The following is a 17,305-nucleotide window of genomic DNA, read 5'->3' as shown; positions in this document are numbered from 1 at the left end:
CAGGAATAAATTTCGAGGTCCCATAAATATGCAAGGAATTTTTGACCGGATGAAATAATATTGTCTTCTCAACAAGGACTCTGCTCCATGGATAGAATAGATCCAGTGGTGGAACCTTGTGGACACAATAATGAACCCTCAGGTTCCACAAATAGTAGGGAATTTCTTTCCTGAGGGATTTTTATTTTCTCAAGGACGACTATGTTCCATGGGGTTCGGACACGTTACAGTGGCAGGCTCTTGTGAAGACCGAGATAAGTCGTCAGGTTCCATAAGTGCGCATGTAATATCTGTATCACCTGAAGGGTTGTTAACTTCTCAAAAAGGACTTACCTCTGTGCAGTTATTTATATAAAAATTAATTCTTACAATGTTATAAATGTAGCCATGGACCAGAACCCATTTGTATCTTCTTCTGTGAAAAGTGAAGAACGTACGCAACGCGCTACTAGAGAGAATCCTGATGCCGTGGCCAATTGACAGAGTAAGCAATCAGACGAAAGCTAAATTTGCATAGTAAGTACCGACCACACGACTTAAAAGATTTCGTATCGGACTTTTTAGTTCCTATTTCAACAATAGTCTTCGTTCAGAAGCTAACAATACGTCTTTTATGAAACCCAAAATTTCCTTCACCGTATTCACACTGGACCAGCCACTAGCCCCCGTCCTGAGCTGATAAATCCAGTACACATCCTCATACTAATTTTAAGATTCATTTTAATATTATTGATTCTAGCGGTTTCTTAAGCTACTGACATGGAAACAAGTCTGTGAATTTGGAGGTCTACATTTTAACGATTATCCGATAATTATGAGCTACTAACATCCTAGCAAGTATCAAAAATCATCAGTAATCGAGATCAGTAAACATCTCGTCATTAGCATTACTTGATCCAACTCTGCTAATACAATCCGTCAAATAGCTTATATAGTGTTGTTAAGTATTTGATTCCACTAAAATCACCACGAAGTAAGAACAGTTCAATCTGGGGGGGGGGGGGGGGATACTGCGTAATGAGCTTCACAATTGGCATTCTTTGCCAAATAACAAACATTAGGACAATCAAATTCAGGAGAATGGGCTATGAGGTATGTAGCAGCTATGAGCAGTTCAGAGATACGCGTACAAGAAACCTTCAGTCGAATAATCTGAAGGGATGCTGCTGCATGGAGAATATTGAGGGTGGATTTGACTGCATTCATCTCGCTCAAGACAGAGCATGGCGGTCAACCTCCGGGTTCCACACAAGACGTGTGATTTCTTGATTAGCCCAGTCAGTGATTATCAGATTATTAAGAAAGCAGCTTTCAATGGAGTTAAGAAGCATGGTAAAAGAAACACAGATGTCAAAATGTCCCATATGTATTATGTGATGTTTGTAGTTTAGATGCGTCATGTTTGTGTTGAAATTCAGTATATATTTATTTATTATTTCAGTCTATACACAAACTTAATTTTAATTTTTAAATGTTGTTGTTAAAATTAAATAACAATAACAATAAAAAACCTGAGGATGATGCAATAGCATCGAAACATGTCGTAAAATAATAAGCGCTGAAATGTAACATCGTAATAACGATGAAAAGCGCTAAATTTTAATTTTAACAACAACATTTAAAAATTAAAATTAAGTTTGTGTATAGACTGAAATAATAAATAAATATATACTGATATTATGTGATGTATTGACAGCTGTTTAAAACAGAGGCGTGCTGTCAATTTGTTAGCAAGAGCTCGCGTGAGAAAGTTCGGGTTTATATTTCGTTCCAGAACTTGAAATTAGAGATGGGCATGATCTATCGAAAAATGGAAGTGTGTACATCGATATTTCGATATTGGTGTGTCACCCGTGTATTTTGTGTGCCGAAACAAAGGGCTAGGACAATTAGATACCAATTAAAAATGGGCTCCGAGGATCCCCTCCGAGTCCCCTGTAGCACATCCCTGGTTTAAGCTAGTAAGAAATAATTAAAGCAGTCGTTATCAACATCAAGACAGGGTTTGTTACATACTTGCACGATATATACACAAAATTTTCTCAACCAGGTAACAAATATGGAACAAATAGAGTGGTTTAAAAATTAACAACTGTTACAATACATGTTCTTAAAGTTATTTCCTTACGTCTTCTGGTGTTACACAATCAAATGAGCGACAGAATGCCCAAAAACCACCGGTATGAAGCCATCACAATTATTCCAGTAACAGCAACAACACACAAGACTGCTGTCGAACCTAGTGACGAGGATTCATCTTTCCTGCAGGCGGGAGTCTGCGATTTTGGTTCACAAAGCTTGTCTACCTTCCGGACTCCAATGTCATCGTCATCATAATCATCATAACTATCATAACATGCGTCATCATCTTCCTCAGCGAAATCCTCAGCTCCACTACTACGAGATTCGAACTCGTGTATTTCAATGTCATAACGAAATTTGACACGACTACTTGGATCAGTGCCGTTTAATGTTGCAGAATCTCTACGCCAGTAGAGGTGGCCTGATTCACGACGATCCAACTTCCAGTCAGGATAAGGCGAGTGTGTTAAATGTGGTAAATCAACTTCAGATTCCAAGCTGGGACACTGGGATTGGTCGGGAAAACTCTCAAGGTCAGTTTCCTCACTCGCGTGTGAGCCATCTGACCCAACACTTTCTTCAGTCGGGCTTCTGGGGTCCTGCACGGTCTTCAAGTCACAAATGTCAGATAAACTGATCTGTGGCTTGTCTACAACTAAGCTCCCCAAACTGGGAGCATCGGACAGATTCTTATTTCCTGATATATTTACAGGGTATGTATCACGCGACCCTTGCAACAAATTACTCACGCAGATGTCTTCAAAATTCTCAGATTTGGTGCTTTCTTTCAGGTTCGTCAACTGAGATGTCGTTTGTGACAAACTTCTGTTATGAGTGGGAGCACACGGAATAAGTTGGGATTGGACAGGAACAGGGTCTAACAGACCATCTTGATCAAGCGACGTGGGTATGTCCGAAGGTTCGTCCGCCACATGGAGTACACGGGACACATTTGGTCCACTCGTAGAACGAAGCTTGTCTGATGACGTGCCTAGCGGACAGGAACTTTGGATGGGATCCGATGACATGTGACAATCTGACGATGTACCAAGCACTTTGATAGGTTCATCGTGCAAATGCTTGTGTGACGTGCAAGAAGTTGCTTCCAGGTCTGCAGGAGCATCGAAATCACTGAGGAAGCTTACAGCCTCTATCGTCCTAACGGCGCGTTCCAATTTGCAGTTATCGATAGTTCCATTCCGAAGCACGTTGTCTTTGCGTTGAGTTTCGGTTGTTCCATTAATGAAAAGGTCAGAGTCTTCGACGGAGTATTCTTCTGACTTCAGGGTCAGTGTTATGGAAGAACTGCTAATTTTATCGACGGGTCTTTGGAGGTGGTGAGACACGGTCTCAGACCGAACGAGGTCCAACTGCTTCAATATCATGTCCTTTGACGACATCTTTATTCATTCAATGAGCATTAATGTTTCTCGAGGTCGGAATTGTCAATGGTAATCTGAGATGTAACCTGAAAAATTAAAACAGTCGTGAGATTTGCAATTAACCGCAGCCTCCTATCTGGCAGCTGATTCAATTAACCTCAGAATAATCATAAAGAACTTCCGTATATACAATTTCCAAGGAAATACATGAACGATGTTGGAATATATGTCAAAATAAACATATTAGAAACAACTGTCTTAATATAATCTTGAGAACAAAAACGCTACATGCTGTAACTGACTAATTTATTTCGTTCTGGAAACATATCACTGTACATATTATGCAGTGACTACGAACAGCGATAATTATATTAGTGACGTAAATTATTACTAGCATGAAAATATGGTACAGTACAAAGCGCTGTACTAAAAGAGTTGTCTTAGATGATGCCAACATGAAACTATTGCTAAAGAAGAGCAGATACATGGACTTTGATCTATAATATTATTTACAAACAATGCAACACACACATATCATCTATTATATTGTTTCATCGGTCCATCTCTTTCAAGTACCAGCAAAACGCTCTAACTTGCTATAGATACGAAGTTCATATAGTAAGGTATTATTATATTATTATTATTTAGTGTTCTGTCTGACGACAGGTCCATATGAACAGGATCCTTCCATCCTTTTCTCGGACTGGGACCTGTTCATATACGTTCTTGGCAGATGATCCAGAAGTGGTTTGCCATTGCCTTCTTCTGTGTGTGAATGGAGTAATTGTTGGGATGTCACGGAGGAAAACTCCGTGTTGCCTAGACCACGGCCTTGCCCAACACAAGTTATAAATTCGGGCACCGCCGGGAATCGAACCCGAGACCCCAGGATTACAAGGCCAGCGTTCTGTCCGCTAATAGTAAGGTAGATTAAAATAATAAGAACTTATCCCCAGGGCATCAGAACACCAACTTCTGTAGCTTCTCATCTCTAGTCTGTAGTTATTTTTATGAAATTTTGTGCTGACATTCACGTGATATTGGTCAGTGAGTAGGCCTTGAAAATTGTAGGTCAGTATGAGACTCTGCCCGCATAACATACCCACGCAGTATGAAGTATTTCACCCATATCGTGTAACTTTGACTGGCATTGCCTGAAGTCGTGAGTCGATATTAAACTGACACGCACATTTCAGAGCACTAAAAGAGAACAAAAGCATAATCACTAATATCTGATTACCGACCTCTGTCACTATATCCTTTAGAGCCCAATTCTAACTGTATGTCCCACCTACTTCAGCAATCAGTAAATCCTCATTCTGTGTGTGTTTTCGTACGATTCTCACTATAAACAGCGATTATTTTCTCAAAAAGCAAACCAAGTGACCTTCAGAATGGTGAAATGTGGTGTTTTCTTCGCAGTACGCGCCGAATTGTGAAGTGTTATTTAGATGAGCTTCGGGTTCCAAGCCATCTCGACACAGGTTTTCCTCTGTCTTCAAGCAAATGCTGAGATGGTTCCCAAGTTCCAAGTTGCCTCTGCAAGCTTCTCATGCAGCCCTCCCGATTTAAATTAATCAAAATTTACCCCCCTCCCCTCAGTAGGAACTTCTAAATTACGTATTAAACTTCCAAATTAATAGTCTCAGCTTTCGCTAATACAAAATTTCAAAATTCCGTCTTTTATGCCAATCATCACACTAACGCCTTCACTCTTACTTTATCCTTAACAGAAGGACGAGCGGGCATTGCCTGGGGACCTTCTAGCTATAAGATGCTCTTTCTCCCCCCCAGATATCGAAGTGTCTCTCACTTCTCCCCCACCAATTTCCTCCTTCTCTCTCTCTCTCTCTCTCTCTCTCGCTCTCTCTCTCTTCGGGTTCCAATGGTTAAATCCTCAGATTTAGCGATCAAGTTTAATTAAGTACACAGCTACATAACACGAGATTAAGAATTTGAAGCCTAATAAATGATATATAAGAGAGAACTTAAAACAGAGAGAGAACAGTGAATTGATACATTTAACGAAGGAAAAGGAAAAAATTTCCGGCTATGAAGGTTCCCAGGCAGTGCCCGCTCGTCCAGCTGATAAAGACGGGTTTAAAAAGACGGTAAGGCGTTTAGAAGTAGAAGTGAAGTAATGAGAAGTGGAGTAAGGTAGAGGAGTTGAAGAGGATCTAACTGGATTCAATCGGAATTTTTAAATGTTACATCAACCTTGAAAGGGCAGAATTTGATGAAATTTTCATCTTAACATTGGGAGGGTTGGCTAGTTCAGGATAACATTTCGACATAAATATAGGGAATGCTGGATGTGAAGCATGCAGTGCAATGTCAGATTTGGGTAAGAACTCAGAATTTACTCTAGGACCGAGTAAAACCACGTAAATTCTTCAACGAGAATTTTGTTCTCAGACAAGCTCAAATACTTTTCATCGTTAATAATCGTTTCCCATCCAAGTCTTAAATAAAATTCACAGCCGATAAAGCGTCGATATATGAAATAAGAAACAATGGAAGATGCCATGACAGTACAGAATAAGCAAGTGGCAATTCTGTTCCTGATTTGGCAAAGTCTGTAAGGGTAAAGAAAGAATGTCTTTACTTTACCAATGAGCTGGCTAGTTTCCAGGACTTTCCATGTTAGACGTGATAGTTGGAAGAATATCTGAAGGTGACACAGGGGACTTCCTTTATAAAACATCAATGCCACAAGGTACTAGCACACTTAACTTATTCTGCAAGGATCAGGGCACATTGATACATACCGACAGCGGCCAGTACTATCAGAATGAGAATGTGTACATACGTAAAGTTATCGAAAAAGATTGCTTTTTAAATATCGAATGCCTCCATTGGCCTCAATTTCATTCAAAGCAAATACAGATACAAATATGCACGCTGTCAGAAATCGTAAGTATTGTTCCATAAATGTATTTAATTATTTGGCCCAATCACATTGAAAAATGTTACAGATGCTCTAAGAGTTTTATATTTTAATTAGTCCACATTTTATCTATTTGTATGATGAGCTTTTCTGTCAAAAAAACAGATCACGTTAGATTTGAGTTTCATGTTCAATATAGGAGTTACAAACGCAAATAAACTAACTCCACGAAGCAGAGCCCTTCTTAATAAACTGAGGCAGGCAGTATCGTTTCTCATAAATGTAGATATCTTTCTACAAGTGCACACAGCGTCACAACCCAGAAGACCAACATCGACATCTTCAACGCCGTGAGAACCTCAAAGCTCACCTTTTCATTCTTCGTTTATGGTTTCTCAACTACAGTTAAACCCATAGACACGCTGTAGCTAACAGAGCTAAAGAGAGATGTAGATTTTGAATTCTCATGCCGTAGGTTATTGACAATAATATGCTAACATGAAAAACAAATCACTTGGCAAACTCTTCTGATTACAATACACAACATCCCATTAACACTTAAGATTACGAGAAACACGTTCTAAGTAAAAGAAATGAAGTTCAGAACATTGAATGTATGGAATGCAGGTTAATGGCTTCCCCCCACTCGCTCCGATCAGATGAATCTGTGTCAATGGTCCCCAGCCATTTTCGGTGTTCACACTAAATTTACCGTAAAGCGCCATCTCGACTTACAGGCACTATTCAGCATTAAACGATTTGATGTAAAATAACATTCTTAACATCACTCACAAATCTACTTCCCTCAATCGAAACCCAAATTTGAGACGAGGACTGCTGTTGGCAAATACACATATGAATTCAAACAGCGAATAAGCCAAAATCTTATGTAATTAAGATGGCTGCCTTCTGGGTTGTTTCGCTGCGTAGTTTGGTACAAGATGACCGACGTCTCAGAGGTACCTGCTACCCCTATCATCAGGGCGATGAAAACAAATCATCTTACTCGCCACCGTGAGAACTTCAAATCTCAAATCTACGGTAACGTTTCCAAAACGCAAACGGGCTGTTAATAAGTCAGGTCCAACTCCATGCAGTTATAATTTAATCGCATTTTAAACAAGGATGGAGCAAATTATCTTGGAATTTCTCACGTTTCTTCATCCCCTCAGGCGAATTCTAGATTCGTACTTACAGAATACTCCTATCAGCAGTGTTTTTTAAGTGTTACGTCACTATCCATTCTGACACGTCACAGACAACCGTCTTAACTGTCATTAGATCAAAGATCACAAGCTAATGCATAAAAGTTCTGATCTCAAACAATATCTGTGCAGTTTTTACTAATAACAATCATTTTTTTTTTACAAACCATCTCACCTTTTAGCGCGTCATGTTGGAATCACGAATTAATGCAGCGATAATCAACGTAACCACACGTAACAAATATTTATATTTTTACACAATAGCTGACTAAGTAATTCACACCCATACGACAGATCTTGTCACCAAAACTTAATAATTAAGAAGCCACAGAAGTGAGTTCCACTACTTGGCAGGAACTATTACAACTGAGCATGACTGGGTAAGTCGTTGTGGTTCGCCGTTCAGTCATGTAGTTAGTTACTCGCCAGCGACTCCACACCTCCTCCTAGCGCTGCTTGTACTTCCACCGAGAAAACAAAAAGAACATGGCTAGCGCGCGACCTCTACCCAACGACTGAAACCTGAACTGCAAGTTCCTGAAAGCCTCTATAATAATAATCCTTTCACCACAACTACGCGCTACCAGCAACAACGTTAGAAAAAAACAGAAGTTGTTAATAATACTTCAAGAGTCTTTCAAATGGGAAGCTAGGACTTTAACCAGTTATAAATGGTAATAAAAAGTTGACAGTGGAACCACGGTTCCGGTGAATCTGACGTAAATACGTCTCTGTAATGAAATGTAATGTAATAATTCTTATATAAGATAAGTACCTGTGATATTCTAAAGCGTTTTTAACAGCACAAATGTATCTACTCTACGACGCACTTTTTCTACAAGCGATTCACAGCTCAGCTCTTTCCGCAATAACGAAAAGGGGATTGTTGACGGCAGTAATGCAACACGACAATGTCGAATAAACAGATGACATAACAATTAGTTTCTTAGGTAACATAATAATGCACGCAGCAGTTCATATAAAAGCTGACCATTGTTGTCGGTCCATATTTACACATTGTTGATATGGATCTTACACGTTTTCCTTTCACTTTTTTGCCCAATGACACTTCCGTATAGACGTATTTACGTCAAAAAAGTTACAGTGGAACCACGGTTCCGGAGAATTGGACGTAAATACGTCTCTGTAATGAAATGTAATGTAATAATTCTTATATAAGATAAGTACCTGTGATATTCTAAAACGTTTTTAACAGCACAATATTATCTACTCTACGATGCACTTTTTCTACAAGCGATTCACAGCTCAGCTCTTTCCGCAATAACGAAAAGGGGATTGTTGACGGAAGTAATGAAACACAACAATGTCGAATAAACAGGTAACATAACAATTAGTTTCTTAGGTAACAACAATGCCGAGTAAACAATTGACGTTTCCTAGGTAACAATAATGCCGAGTAAACAGATGACGTTTCCTTGGTAACAACAATGCCGAGTAAACAATTGATGTTTCCAAGGTAACATAACAATGCAGTTACACTTTTTCGTTACACTTTTTGCCGAATGACACTGACCCGAAAATATAGACGTATTTACGTCAAAAATTAAACATGGCTGTCGTCTGGGTTGTCGAGCCGTGTAGTTTGACAGACGTTTACTGATGACAGAAGTAGCAAGCACCTCTGAAACGTCGGTAAACTTCTATCACACTATAGTACAGCAGTCATCTTCATACTAGTCGCCGTGAGAACCTGAAATCTTATTTGTAACAAAATTGCTTCTTTCATTGCAACCCCCCCAAAAAAAATTGGTTAAAGAGGCCAAATTTCGTCTTGTCAATTACAGAAAGGATTGGGCTAGGTGACTTCGATGTACGAAGGAGGGAAATCAGACAATGATGACTAGACTTGATTCATCTGGCTTAGGATATGGTACAGTGACGTGCTTTTGTGAGCAGCTGAACTGCTGTCAAAGGAACACGAGGCCTACAGCCGAGATTGACAACATAAAATGTGTAAGAATGATACAGACTGAAGTAGTTTTTGACGTAAATACGTCTATAAGGAAGGGTCATTCGGCAAAAATGTGTTATGAAAAAGTGTTACGAAAAAGTGTAACTTCATTGTTATGTTACCAGGGAAACGTCATCTGTTTACTCGACATTGTTGTGTTACATTACTGCCGTCAACAATCCGCTTTCGTTATTACGTAGGAAACGTCATCTGTTTACTCGACATTGTTGTGTTACATTACTGCCGTCAACAATCCGCTTTCGTTATTACGTAGGAAACGTCATCTGTTTACTCGGCATTGTTGTTACCTATAATACATTACATTACTTTTCATTACATTCAGCTACCACAGACCCATCTTAAGCGTAACTAATTCAAGTTGAATAAGCAAAGTCTTAATCAAACTTTACTCAATTGTAAAGCATGTATAAAGGAAATATTTAGAATAAAGCCAATATATAAACTTCCTTTCCGTATAGACGTATTTACGTCAAATTCTCCGGAACCGTGGTTCCACTATCACTTTTTTTCTTCAATTTTAGTTTGGATTTAGATAGACAATCCGAAATATTTCAATTTTCCGACACTTAACTCAGGCCACAAACTCTATACCTAAGCTCGCTGACATAATTACACGCAACTACTCGGCACGGCCTTCTACATTTTTACGAATATTTATTGCGTCATTTTATACAGGATGAATGTCCAATACCTTAGAATGCCTGTTATGCAATCCCGCACAACCGTTATACACTCGTACATTAAAACATCAATTCTTATTTCCCATTACAGCACGTGTTATTTCTTCTCTTTTTTTAATTTATTTGCTTCGGTATGTACATTATTCCATCCTTTCTTTTCTGAACGTGACTGTATTCCATACTTTTTTTTACAAAGGCTATATACTATCAAACCATCAACTGGCTCTTACTTGGTTAACGCACAGCGTACATTAAAGTACATCTTTATTTCCATCATACCAAGCGCTTGAAACAGCAGCACCACAAGAATACTTTAATAGGTTGTTCGGGACTAAATAACATGAAAAAATTAGAAGACACTGAAAAATCTCTCCGTACATCGACATGGGAATTTAGTAGAACCGTTCTGAATATAACAGATTGGATTACGGGAGAGAGAATTACAGATATGCAGTGCAGGCAGAAAAACTAAACCATTTACTTCCTAGTCAATGACTTTTTATATATATATATATATATATATATATATATATATATTAAATAATGTATTTACGTTTTAAAACTCATTCTGTATGGAAGTATATGAGGATTGGCGAATTTCAAGAAGATACCGAAACATTTTATCTGATCCTTTGAAACCACTGAGGGTTTAACCATAAGTACCAAGCAATTTTTTTTATTATTAGTGTTCTGTCTGACGACAGGTCCATATGAACAGGATCCTTCCATCCTTTTCTCGGACTGGGACCTGTTCATATACGTTCTTGACAGATGATCCAGAAGTGGTTTGCCATTGCCTTCTTCTGTGTGTGAATGGAGTAATTGTTGGGATGCCACGGAGGAAAAATCCGTGTTGCCTAGACCACGGCCTTGCCCAACACAAGTTATAAATTCGGGCACCGCCGGGAATCGAACCCGAGACCCCAGGATTACAATGCCAGCGTTCTAACCGATAGACCACCTCATCTTATTATTATTTAGTGTTCTGTCTGACGACAGGTCCATATGAACAGGATCCTTCCATCCTTTTCTCGGACTGGGACCTGTTCATATACGTTCTTGACAGATGATCCAGAAGTGGTTTGCCATTGCCTTCTTCTGTGTGTGAATGGAGTAATTGTTGGGATGCCACGGAGGAAAACTCCGTGTTGCCTAGACCACGGCCTTGCCCAACACAAGTTATAAATTCGGGCACCGCCGGGAATCGAACCCGAGACCCCAGGATTACAAGGCCAGCGTTCTAACCGATAGACCACCTCATCTTATTATTATTTAGTGTTCTGTCTGACGACAGGTCCATATAAACAGGATCCTTCCATCCTTTTCTCGGACTGGGACCTGTTCATATACGTTCTTGGCAGATGATCCAGAAGTGGTTTGCCATTGCCTTCTTCTGTGTGTGAATGGAGTAATTGTTGGGATGCCACGGAGGAAAACTCCGTGTTGCCTAGACCACGGCCTTGCCCAACACAAGTTACAAATTCGGGCACCGCCGGGAATCGAACCCGAGACCCCAGGATTACAAGGCCAGGGTTCTGACCGCTATACCACCGTGGCGTTACCAAACAATATACAAATAAATTATGTACACATTACTTTTAACAGTACTGTATATATGTTAATGGACAATAGGCAAGTGCAACGACCTAATCACTGCCAATTATCAAATTTAGTGGCAATTATTCAGAAGGGCGAGGTCGACGTACGAGATTTTCTCGACATACTTAACTCTTTCTGCGTCTGTGGATTGCAAAATTGTACTCCGATTCAAAGTGCACAAACGTTTAAACTTTGAACTTCATACTCAGTATACGATTACAACTCAGATATTACTGCGAAGAAAATACGTACATGACGAGGAAAACAAAGAGCTAAGGACTTCAGCACCGAACAAGCAGGCAAAGAAGAACCCACAAAGCCGTAGCCAAGAATAACAAGGATTACTCTGTTCCACGGAGTAAGTTAGGTTCTAATGTTTGCATTACTCCTTTAAACTATGTATCAGTCATACACTTAAAGAATATGCAAAAATTAACAGCTTGTCACAACGGCCCGGTAAATTTCTCCTACAAAAATACAAACCACATCTCACATTCTTTCCGTTCTCTTGTTTCGAGACAAAATTATATGAAATATATAAGAGCCCAAAAGGGCTCCGTGGCCAAATTAGTTTAGAAAATACTGATTTACACTAAACTTGGCCCACTTCCTGCCAACAGCCACTGAAAAGGACAACGTGGCCTTTGCACTCATGGCCAAATGTGGGCTTTGCATTCGATACAAGTTTGTGAGTAGAATGAAAACAAACACATATACTATATAAACCAAAGACATTATCGACAATGGAAATAAGACAACGAGCTACAAAATACTGCCGCTGGGAAACAATGTTAATAGCACGGACAGTACACGATTCCTCTTATGGCACCCCTCTGTCAAACCTATCATTTACATTTAACGGTCCTTGGGCGCACAGATTCTTCCCGAATACAGTACCTTGTTCAGTGAGAAGACTGAATTAAAAGCGTGTTGGTTCGATCACTCTCGTAGGCCAACTCCACCTCAGTCACTAGAACCAAGTTCCACTAAGGCCAAAGGTGTAACCGTACAAGGCAATATTCCGACACAGCAGCACATTTTAAAAGCTAAGATATGGAAGACTTATCTTCACCACACGACTTATTTCAAAACTACACCTAAAATTTCAGGTGAAACTGGGTTTCTGGGTGATAAGGGTAATACAAGTTGGCAATGCATACGAGCAGCCAAGCAGAGATAGTCAACAGGTATTACAGCAACCAAACTGGTTCACGTATGTTTTTCCTGTTACACCCGAAATCCGTTCAAACTGATTCTTCCTAAGGTAAACTAGAAACTCCTGTCCCTATTAGGAGTTTGGTTAGGTTTCGATAGTTTTGCCTAGGACAAACTAGTTTGGGCGGACTTCGTGTGTATCACAAGACCAATTGAGATTTCAGGTCCTCACGAGCATGAATATCACTGTCTTCTGGGTTGTTGCGCCTTGTAGTCTGGTGGATGTTTACTGTCTGAGTCATCATGGCGATAAGTGCCTATGAAACGTTTGTAAACAAAAACACTACATGGTGCAACAATCCAAGAGACAGCCATCTTCTTTGCACAAGACTTGTGTTAAAGGAATATCAAGTCTCTGAAACCGAAGCTCGTCTAAATAATATTTAGGAATTCAGTCCCTACCTCTAAGAAAACAATCCCGTACAAGTAGACCCCGCTCCTAGAAACACTTTGGGTTCCTGAGAGTTCGTAAAGCGAATCACTCCTACAAGCGCAATGCATCAAAATAAATTATAAATCAATTGTATTGTCTGGAACGAAACATACAAGCAACATGTTCGCGTTTTCGTTAGAAAATTTCACGAGCCACGCGAAGGGTATAAACGTCATTAAGGAAGTTTGTAAGAGTGAAATTTCGTCACGGAAACTTTCGCAAATCAGGGGGCCGACTGTACCACTCCGAAAGATGAAAATATACCAGCAACCTCACGAACATAAGGGAAAGACGTGTCTTAAACGAGATTCAATTTATTAATTACCGGAAACTTTAGTGACCCGTTCAAATTTAATCTGTTCACTTGTTAGCTTAATCATCTCATTTGTTTATCATATCAGGATCGGATTTATATAATTACGAGTTTTATAATCTGAAATATTGCAGTATTATTACTTTGGTAACACATTTTCTTCAGAACAGAAGAATTAAACCCCTGAAGTGGACCGGATTGATTGAAACCAGTCGGGTTATTAATAAAAAGAAAAGAAATTGTGTTGCATTGCATTGTTTCTACATACTTTAAGAACCTTAAGCGAAAAAGCATGCAACTTAGTTTCACAATTAAGTCCTTACCTTGATCTGTAATGTTCTCTTCTAATTGTTGCTGCAACATTTCACTTCGCTGACTTCAGTACGACTGATGACGTGGCTGTTAAGGTCAGAGCGGCTTTATCTATTTTCAAACCTCATCTTTAAAATGTGTCAACACCAGGAAGGAAAGAGCGAATCACATATTGAGAAACATCACACACAATACGTCAGTGTTAGCGATACAGCTGTAACGAAGGACGACTCACTATCATATGAGTTGTCATCAAACCACACTCGGAGGCCAGGAAACAAAACTAACTTGACGTTCCCTGATGTTGACGTAAGTAAATAACACATTGCACTCCATGCGTTGAATATCCTGTTCACACATCAGTTGAGAGATCTATACGGAACAGTTGGCAGTTTGAGCAACCCACTCAAATTATCTTCAATGCCGTACCACATCCAGCGTTCAGCGTTCGTTCGGGGTTTTCCGAAAATACTTGTAATCACATTTCGAGATTCTGCGACTGTCAAGGATGAGAGACGCCTTTACCAACGTAGTTTCTTATGCATTAAACTACAATATTGTCGTGGTATCAATGGGATATGTACCCCAGAGTCTGGAGCCATGCTTCCCTTGGGGGATGCATGGATCAAACCGGACGGTCTTAACAAGCCACGGAAAATATCGCTTGGTCGAAAAACTACATCACGTTCCATCTAAGACGCAACCCCAGCTTTTACACATAGACCCCTTCACACGCAAAACGACGAAACCAAAGACAATATCGAGTTATTGCTGATGCACTGCTCGAAATCGGTACGGCCATAATATCATACATTACGCGGCGGTAGACCTCCTCCTGACCTCACTTTTGTATAGTAGTAATTATGTAATTTTTTTTGTAGCTAACGTGTTTTAAATGGCACATTCTGTAGATGACGGGGAAAGTGAGAACCCGCCCCAGAACATCCGACAGACCGCGAATCACGGCTCGCGTTAGCAGCATGTGCAAGGAGGAAAACGTAGTTGTAATTCGAGGACAAAAATTTGTTTTGTGACTAATCGTGTCAAAACCAACAAAGAATTCTAAAAAATTACTCATGCTATATACCCTATCTGTAGATGAATACAATCCGATTTAAAATTTGACGATACTTCAACAACATAACTCGTTAAGTAACCTAGACAAATTTGCAAACGTGATATAATTTCTTGCGGGTTGTAGCACTGTGTAGTCTGGAAAAAAAAACGTTACCTACGTTTCAGAGGACCTACTGCCTCCATATTCAGAACGACAGAAGCAACAAGTTATCTGAAACGTCGATTAACTTCTAACAGACTAAACTGCGTTAAACCCCAGACCACACGCTTAACCGTGAATTGGCTAAATTAGAGACTGATTGGTACGCGATACAAAAGGGACGAGTAGTGGACACTTCACGATTACTGATATCGAATGCCTGGCTTGTGTCAAGACACGCCTATGCAATGACGTACAACGATATCAAAATACATGTAAATGAAGGTGTATAAGGAACGTAAGTAAGACTACAGCACGTTCTGGACACTGACCAGTTCAGTTTAATCGGATTCTAATCCCCATAACTTATTTTTTCCAAGCTACATTACATATTTGTAATCGTCTTCCCAGTAACCGTTTTCAAAGCGGTTTCGTCGCCACATTTTAAATTCACCTTCATACTCGAAATCTTGTCCCGTGTCCCGAAATGTTGTTACCAGTCGGTGTTTTGTCTCATTCGCAATTCCTTTCATCTGTGTTCCATAGCAAGTGTTTGTTGCGATGGGTTTTAAATGGGGGCATTCTGTATTTTACATCGAAATAACTACAGATTCCTCACAGGAGCTTTAAAATGGGAAATTGTAGAAAGAAAGCAAAGACGTATGAGACGCTAAGGTACACGAAAAACATACCAAAGAACAAAAACATAACGAGTTATAAACTATACTAGAAGAAAAAGGCCTTGATTTATTTCAAATTATTATTCCAATATTCGAAACGAATGAGACGCGTTAACCGAGATGAACGTTTGGCTTATAACTGTCATACGAGCACGACAACCGGATATAATCGAGTATACCAAGGCAGTGCGAAGCTTAATAAACTGGCGTGACGTTACCATAACCCTGAGGTCGGCGAGGTCTCCAGACAGATTTGAAGCCGGAACCTCGCAAACACGAAGTGATAACCACTCGCCTACGATGTTCGGTGTAAAATACTACGCAAAACCAATTCTTAAGATGGTAAAGTTGCGTCATATTGTGATATATTAAATATATATTAAATCTTGTCCGTCTAATAACAATAAATTCTTATTAATATTAAAATATTACAATAATTAACATTTAAAATATTTAAAATATTAAATGATGTTCTTTATCGAAATATTCGATTTACATTAGACCATCATTTTTCATGTTTCAAGACATGTTTCAGTTCCTAAAAGAACCATCCTCAGGTGTATATAATTATATAAAGATGGTTCTTTTAGGAACTGAAACATGTCGTGAAACATGAAAAATGATGGTCTAATGTAAATCGAATATTTCGATAAAGAACATCATTTAATATTTTAAATATTTTAAATGTTAATTATTGTAATATTTTAATATTTAATAAGAATTTATTCTGATTAGACGGGCAAAATTTAATATATATTTTATATAAAACCAATTCTGGAAAGGTCATTATCAATTGTGATGGACAAACCGGGGTGCAATGCAATAAACAAAGGATTCCGAAGGATTAAAACATTCAGCCACATACATTAAATACGGTTAATTCTGCATACATCGAATGTCTAACAGAAAAACTCAATAAGTAAAATGGGGGATTCGAGATCACTAAGGAACACCAGGGTACTGAAGAAGAACGAGGGGGTGGAACGGGGTAGAACGGAACACGAGAGATGGGTTGTTTCCGGACGACAAAAGTACTCCATGAGTTAGGAGGAACCAGCTGGGAACACGGACGATGACAACATCGAATCCGATCGGAGAGAATATGCAAATATACAGGCAGAGTTGTGGATAAACGAACAGAAAAGGGGAGGAATGTGAACAGAGGCAGAACGCTTGCTGGCGGGGGAGGGGGCAGAACATGGAAGAGGCATAAACCGACGTACGTAAATCAGAAACGGGGATAGAACGAGAGAGTGAGAATACGGAAACAAAGGACGCAGAAAAGAGTGAAAATGAAAGAGGGAAAAT

At 39.3% G+C, this 17,305-nt stretch overlaps 2 protein-coding genes across 7 annotated transcripts in view; both read right to left on the bottom strand.

The window, feature by feature from the left end:
* The window catches only part of Sesn (Sestrin), a 268,523-nt gene that overhangs the window by 228,098 nt on the left and 23,120 nt on the right, over positions 1-17,305 (bottom strand). The window lies entirely within an intron of this gene.
* On the bottom strand, positions 1,985-14,377 carry LOC110830401 (uncharacterized). 6 transcript variants are annotated; one of them, XM_087360954.1, is made up of 3 exons: positions 8,332-8,435; positions 4,567-4,664; positions 1,985-3,550 (listed from the first exon to the last, which is right to left on the bottom strand). In XM_087360954.1, exon 3 carries the CDS (start codon positions 3,480-3,482, stop codon positions 2,148-2,150), a length of 1,335 nt encoding a protein of 444 aa, XP_087217080.1. In that variant the 5' UTR covers positions 3,483-3,550; positions 4,567-4,664; positions 8,332-8,435; the 3' UTR covers positions 1,985-2,147. The 6 variants fall into 6 exon arrangements, with proteins under 6 accessions (XP_087217080.1, XP_021920975.2, XP_021920978.2 ...); XM_022065283.2 differs by lacking the exons at positions 4,567-4,664; positions 8,332-8,435 and adding an exon at positions 14,113-14,377; XM_022065286.2 differs by lacking the exons at positions 4,567-4,664; positions 8,332-8,435 and adding an exon at positions 12,726-12,807.

This window comes from Zootermopsis nevadensis, unplaced genomic scaffold (assembly GCF_977971745.1).
Source record: "Zootermopsis nevadensis isolate Lab colony 2312 unplaced genomic scaffold, Znev_1.0 Znev_ptg000050l, whole genome shotgun sequence".
Lineage (NCBI taxonomy): Eukaryota > Metazoa > Arthropoda > Insecta > Blattodea > Termopsidae > Zootermopsis > Zootermopsis nevadensis.
This window is presented reverse-complemented; position numbering and strand designations above follow the sequence as displayed.

Coding starts and splice junctions, on each gene's coding strand:
- LOC110830401 (XM_022065283.2), bottom strand. CDS start 3,482: ATGTCGTCAAAGGACATGATATTGAAGCAGTTGGACCTCGTTCGGTCT.